The sequence below is a fragment of the Cyprinodon variegatus genome, unplaced genomic scaffold (assembly GCF_000732505.1).
Source record: "Cyprinodon variegatus isolate N-32 unplaced genomic scaffold, C_variegatus-1.0 Scaffold304, whole genome shotgun sequence".
NCBI lineage: Eukaryota > Metazoa > Chordata > Actinopteri > Cyprinodontiformes > Cyprinodontidae > Cyprinodon > Cyprinodon variegatus.
In genome coordinates, this window is record NW_015150757.1 from 825,689 (window position 1) to 832,821 (window position 7,133).

The window sequence follows — 7,133 nt, forward strand, 5'->3', positions numbered from 1 at the left end:
AGGGGGGGTTTGACCGTCCAATCAGATTTTTGTAAAGTGAGCTTCTCAGGAGTGACAGCGGTGAAAGGCAATCGCACAAGAAAAGACGGAGGGCCAATCAGGAGCTTGTGTACGGGTCTAAACTCAGGGAAGCGAGCTTCAGCTTGACTTCAGTTTTCTGCTTGGTCCTAGTGCTCGACAAATGTCTGTGTTCTGTAGCGTAACATTGTTTTTAGACAGTAGGATGTGCAAGGGACCAAAACGGATATGCCCCGCCCACCAGCCCTAGATCAGCTGGCATTCTGGTCAGCTGTATTTTATGTTTGAGTACATCACTTTAAAAAGCTTAATGGATTCTATCGCCTTCTGTTATTATATGTTATTATATATAGGAAACAGACTAAACTCTTAGACGCACAGATGGCCTCATGGTGGTCATTGTTTCTGCAGGGTGATAAAAAGCTGACAAACATTGTATGGAAGAAGATGAGGGGTGACGGCTGTATGGATCGCTCCCTGAGTGCAGGATCCCTCACAGGTATCCTTTTGCTTTTGTTTTTTTTCTTAGCTGGCCTGTCTCTCTGTGCTCCTGTTAACATGCAGCTATCATTTCAGAGTCAGGGATGATGGGGCGCATGATGCCGAGAAACGGACCCCTCTTTCCCAGCCCTCTACACCAACACAGGACGTCTCAGTATCCTGGGGATGGGATCAGGCGCCCCGATGACAAACCTTTTCCCCGAAAGAGCTGCAGCTTCACAGATTATAACATGTGTGCTTCTAACAAGACTGAAGGTGAGTTAAAATACTCTGAACATTGATTCAGCTGCTGTCCGGGTGGATTTCTGCCTTACTTAGGTGAAGCAGCATTGGGATTATTTTTCTTTGCATATTATGTCTTATTGCTTTTAGGAACTTTGGGTCTTCTTTCACAAAGGCCTCATACGAAAACCAGCTTTCAGCAACAAATTCGCCTACCTTTAACTTTTCTATTGAACAGCACATAGTTTTAAAGCAGAGGTAAAAGGTTTTGTCTTTTTTAAGTCATTTTTTAGGCATTTATTTTTTATTTAACCCTTTTTACTCTGATGCTCCTAAATAAATTCCAAAGTTCACATTACCAACATTACCACAGAGTTCTTTTTGTAGCAGAAAGCCCTACGCTTCAAATAGTGATTTGTAATTACACCACATCCATTTGATAGATTATAAAGTTATACCTGGAGCGCTACTAAACACTGCTTACCTCCAGCATGGGAACATCAAGCTGGAGGTACGGAAAACACAAGCGCCCAAAAAGTACAAACATGAATGGCAGTTGTGCAGGCCCATGGTGAACAGGTGAATGCGGCACCGTATATAACCGCTGTTCAAGATAAAGGACAATGTAATGTAGACTGACAGAGCTTAGTCTGTATGCTCCTATTTCATTTCCCAACCCTTGTTCCTTCCACAATGAAGATGTTTACTTTTTATTCTGATTGTAGAACTAAATGAAACTTAAGTTAAAGCGATTTTAGCTTCAGTCGTATTCAGACAAGATTACGGTTTTACGGGTCCACCAATTGCAGTGATATCAGACCGACATCTTATCCAAAAACCTCTTTATTGCAGTTTATATGAGATCACAATTAATGTTTCATTCGGCTCTTACTGCTGCGCTGAGACATTCAATGTTTCTGTCCTTTTCCCAGGTATAGCGAGCCGTTTGCTTGGCCCTTCTTTCGAACCCTCCTGTTTACCCCAGCTGACCCGTTATGACTGCGAGGTCAACGTCCCGCTGCAGGGGAACCTCCATCTCCTCCAGGGATGTGACCTGCTCCAAGCCCTTGACCAGTGCATCTAAACTCCATATGTCTGGACTTCGGCCCTAAGCCTCAACCTGCAGCCCATGACTAAGTCTTTCTTTGCCTCTGGACCAAATCCTGGAGGCTAGACCACCTGTAGACGGCGGATTTAGTGAACACTTACTGCCTTACACAGTCCCTCTCCCTTCTTCCCTCTAAACATGCAGAAAAATACAGAGTTCAAGCCACATACAGAGTTGAATCATTCTTCAGCCTAAAGCAGATGTAGGCTGGGTGGAGGAGTGACCCCCGTACATTGCATCAGTTTGAAATGGGTCGCTGGGGAATGAAAGGTCAATGCTGGGTATTTATGGGGTTATATAATGTTACTCTCACTTTGTGTATTAACGAGTTCTGACGGCATGTATGGAATCACATGGGTTGCATTTAAAAGGTCGCGGAGGGATGCAGTCGTTCCACTCCCAGGATACCCCTCTATCCTCTACCTAAATCATGTAGCTTTCAGGTGAACTTACACTACATACACACTAGCAGAGACACTGTTCTCCTTCCTTTTTTTCTTTTTTTTTGACTAACTTGAGCCTTTTTCTACATGCATTCAGAAACTCATTTGCTTGCATCTTTCTTTCTGAATCAGTTCTGCGGAGTTATAGCTTTAGATATCCCACTATATATTTTTCCTCAGTTTTCATCAATCTGTTGTGAGATGATTCCTTCAGCATTTATTCGCCAAACTGAATATCCTCATTGAACTGATGCAACACTGCCGCATTAACACTGCCTTCTTGTGTTCTTGTATATGTGCTTCTTTTCAAATAGCAGTAAAACACACCTAGTACACGTACTTCTTTTTAAAATCTGATCATTTTGAATGTGTCTGTGTGAGAACAGGGTATTTTGTGTTTGTTTGTTATTGTGACATCAATTCAACAAATTCACCAGTTGCACAGAAGAGTTTGACTTGCACAAGGTTCATAGGACGCATCAAAGCAGTGGTGTGCACAGATGACCGGGAGGAAAAGCCTGAAAAATGTGTTCAGATTTGCGGTTATTTATATATTGATGGTTTTAGAATGATGAAATTCGTGTGGTTTACTGTCACTAAAGATTTTCTGCATTTCCAGACATTTTTAGCAGAAAGTGATGAATAGGAGATTTGATGCCAGTGTCCAATTTGTGTAAAAAATGTTAAGCTTGCTGCTCTAATGTAGTTTATTCAAAGATTTTTCTCTTTTTTTTTTTTTTTTTTTTTTTAGAATTACATTATTTAATTATTTGGGTAATATAAGCATAATCAGAAAGTTTAGTTTTCTTATGCAAACTAAAATTCACGATGATGAAGCTTCATTAAGCACCATGTAATAGTGATTAGCTAATACACTTCGCATCGTTTATATATCAGTCTTGGACTGCTTATCCTCAGGTTTTTCAAAAGGATACCAACAGCTTCTTATCCAGCTTGTACCATAGCGGACAGACGTTAAAGAAATCTGCATTGATGCAAAAAAAGTAAAGATATTAGATGAAATAATGCAAACAATTATTTAGATTTTTTGTTTTGTTAGCTTTTTTTATTAATGTAAAACATAAAGTGTAACATAAAATGACCGATTATTACAGTTGGATGTTTTATGTTTAACTTGTTTTGCCCCAAACCCTAAGATTTACTTAACAACCGCAGAGAGAAACATGAAAGAAATACTGGAAACGAAGTATTCTCCTTATACATAAGGAGTACTTTTCCAGGACAGTAAAAGTGTTGTTCTTTATTTAGAAATATTGAAAAGAATGAAAGGAGTAGAAATAATGACCTGGAATGGGAGAAAGTGCGGTTTGCAACACTGGAAGAGGTTTAAATGAGAGGAATGTATGAATGGAAGCTAATTTAAGGGTATTTCTGACAATCACGGGAAGCTCAGGTTAATCAGATGGCGCTTGGAAGGATTAAAACGGCATTTTGCTGATCAGGAGGGAACTTAAACCATGTAGAAACTTTAGAGGGTTTTATGGGTTTGGCAGAGACAAAAAACCCAGCAGCTAATGATGGAAGTCATGTAACCTCAGTGGTCCCCTTTAGAGAATGGAGGTCAGCCCCATGACTCCTGTGCTCACCACTGCACATACCAGACACAGGAAGAACAGGCCACAGCAGAAAGTCACACATTTTTATACTCAATGTGGATGTTTGTAAAAGTGCAACAACCACAATCTCTGTGCATTACCCTGTGAAAGCAGGTTTATATATTTTAGTAATAGGATAAGGCCAGTTTCTGTCTTCTATTACCAGCCAACACCAGAGAGCTTTGTTACAGAACATTATTGAGAGCTATATGTTCATTTCTACCCAGATGATGTCAGGGTGCCTTCAGTGAAACATGTTTCTTTCCTTTATTTGTGTTTTTCTTCATCTGACTGTTCTGAGGTCTTTCTGTAGTGACTACTTTTGAACTATAGATCTTTGTACACATACACGTTATGTATTTAAAAACGGAGCTAATGTTGAACATAGTGTTTAATGTGTCCTGGTACTTTGTCCTCAGTCGCCCTTCCTTCCATAGATGCTGTGTAGGTAAGAACTCTGGCTATGCCGTTTCCTCTCGTCCCGTTTCCGTGTCGTGGTGCCCCCCCCTCCCCCGTTTGACCCACCCAGTTGTTTCTTTCTTCTCTTTTATGTGCAAATATCTGTTCAATCTGTTGGTTGGCCAGTACTGTTGTTGTTCTTACTTTGACACACAAAAAAATAAGAAACATCACAGCAAAACATGACTTTCCTAACTTTCACTTTTCAGATATGTAGCATTTTAAATAAATAAGGAAAGTGAGGTTGCCACATAATCGCATCATTTTCAAGTTGCATTATATAAAAGCAATGGTGCTTCGTAGATCATGTATGTGTCATTTTTTTTTATTTCATTGCATATCTTGGATCCACTAACACTGTATTTTTTAATGTGTTCTGCCTTACTGTATTTTAAATAAGTAAGGCAGAACACATAACGGACAGATGTCTATTACATCTGATGAAATTCGTAATAATCTGTAATCTCCTTCAACAGAGGACACAAGACGTCTCTATTTTAACTCACCTGTTGTTGTTTTTTTATTATTTGAATCCATACAATGTGCCTTATTGTGACATGATGTACTGATTTCACCCTTCAAGTGCACAGTTTCCCTCCAAAATATGGACTGAATCCTTCAGCTTGTTAATTTATAAAGAAAATTATTGAATTTATTGTAAGTAATCTGCTTCAACAGAGGCCAAATCATCCCATTGGCTTGTAGCTTTAATTTAAAATAGATTTAGTTTTGTGATTGTTTTTCTTATTAGCAAAGGCAGTTTGTTACTATGAGGTAATAACTTAGGTTTTTTGAAATTACAAGAATTCACATTAAAGATGTCTGTAAAGTTACTGGCTGAGCAGGTAGACTCATTTCAGATTATAGTTGTTACCTAATAAGTACTATAACAGATAAAAATGTGTTATATTCACTTAATATGCTGTTGAGAGCTAACTCTAAAACTCAGTGGGTAATAAATATATATTTTTTATGTCATTTTACGCATCAGAATAAAAAAAAAAACCTAAAAAAGCAGGATATTATTATAAAATTTTACAAACAATATGTTCTATCCATCCATCCATTTTCTTACACGCTTATCCCGAGTGGGGTCACGAGGGGTGCTGGTTTCTATCTCCAGCAGTCATTGGGCGAGAGGCGGGGTCCTCCCTGGACAGGTCTCCAGTCCATCACAGGGCAACACAGAGACAAACAACCATTCACTCATACACTCACACCTAAGGAGACTTTAGAGAAGCCAATTAAACTCATGTTTTTGCACTGTGGGAGGAAGCCGCAGTATCCGGAGAGAACCCACGCATGCTCAGGGAGAACATGCAAACTCTATGCAGAAAGACCCCGGGCCAGGAATCCAACCCAAAACCTTCTTGCTGCAAGGCAGCAGTGCTACCCACTGCAGCACTGAGCAGCACACAGTATGTTCTAATACACGTGAAAATCGTTATAATGAAGCAAAACCATGACATATCATACATACATGCTTATTATGTTATCTTCTAAAAAGTAGATATGATAGATTTGGAAAGAGAAATCAGATACTAAAATTGCAATATTTTTCTTTATTTTACCATGAGCACTGAGGATTTAGATTCAATCACTTCTCCAATCGCTTCCCTTTATATCAACAAAATAGCAGAGTAACACGACTGGAGCAGATTAAGTTTCTAAAAAACAAATCAGTCTTCTTATAACGATGATTGTTTTTTTGGTGAAATTTTAATGGAAATGGAGAAGCTAATCAGAAAAACAGGAACAATGGTTCTGCTGCTGAAGCTGCTTTTTTTTTTGGAAAGATGTTCAGATCAGCAGCAAAGGGTCTGGCAGCAGGGACAGAGCTGAGGCTTTAGTCTAGTTAGGATGATCGTTAGGTGACGTGACGGTTTGTCTCAATATGTGCCAAACTGCTGACAACAAGGTGCATTATGGTTCTAGTTTAAATCTAGCAAAACTCCACATTGTTTAGTAATTTGAAAAGCCATAGAAGATTATCCAACAGATTCTCCAAATAATTATCTTAGTTAAACGCAAAGCCATATTTTCTTTTAATTGGGAAAAATAAGCCAGTACATATTGTTAATTGTACATTATATTTTGGAGATCTCACAAGCTTTATAAACATAACCTAATGGTATATTTGAGTTCTTAAATTTATTTAAGCTAAAAAGTATGTCAAAGCTATTTTCTTTAATTATTAACAATTTCATTTCAGCCTTTCCATTTAAAAGTCCTCCTGTTTTAAGTCAGAATTATTAAACCTAAAAAGGAAAGTATGCCACTAAGTCACATTTCACAAAACCTGAATGAGATATTTTTCTTTTTTTGACTCTAGTGGTACTATTCTTTACATACTGTCGGCCAGACAACAAAAAAACAAAAATTTGACCAGGATTCACCCTAAACAGGCCTTTTTACAAAAAAACATTCCTCCTGCAGAGCATGAGAACAGTTACACCCACTAATGAACTTTCATCATATTACTCCTTTTCCCCTAAACACACCATTTTATTGTATTATTTTTTACCCAGTCCTAAAACCTTGCTGAATAAGAAGTTAATCTTATTTCAAACTGGAGGAAAAGTTATATTTGTTTGTAGAGTTATGTATTTTGCTGTAGAATTTTTTTAATTATTAAAATAAATTTCCATTAAAAAGCACCTTACTAGATATTAGTAAAATTTCAATAGTTAAAAAAAGTGCAATATTGTCCAATCACAAAGTTTATGTTTTTGGAGACCAAAGAAAGACTTCTAGAGAGACAGGCAG

General features: G+C 38.1%; 1 protein-coding gene across 1 annotated transcript in view; it reads left to right on the forward strand.

Moving 5' to 3' along the window:
• LOC107090627 (endothelial PAS domain-containing protein 1-like) overlaps positions 1–5,440 on the forward strand; it is a 76,426-nt gene extending 70,986 nt beyond the window's left edge. The window contains exons 14-16 of the mRNA XM_015384124.1: positions 430–517; positions 595–774; positions 1,674–5,440. Of these exons, the coding sequence (XP_015239610.1) occupies positions 430–517; positions 595–774; positions 1,674–1,825 (420 nt within the window). The 3' untranslated portion in view covers positions 1,826–5,440. The remainder of the gene's footprint in view (positions 1–429; positions 518–594; positions 775–1,673) is intronic.
• The last annotated feature ends 1,693 nt before the right edge of the window (positions 5,441–7,133 follow it).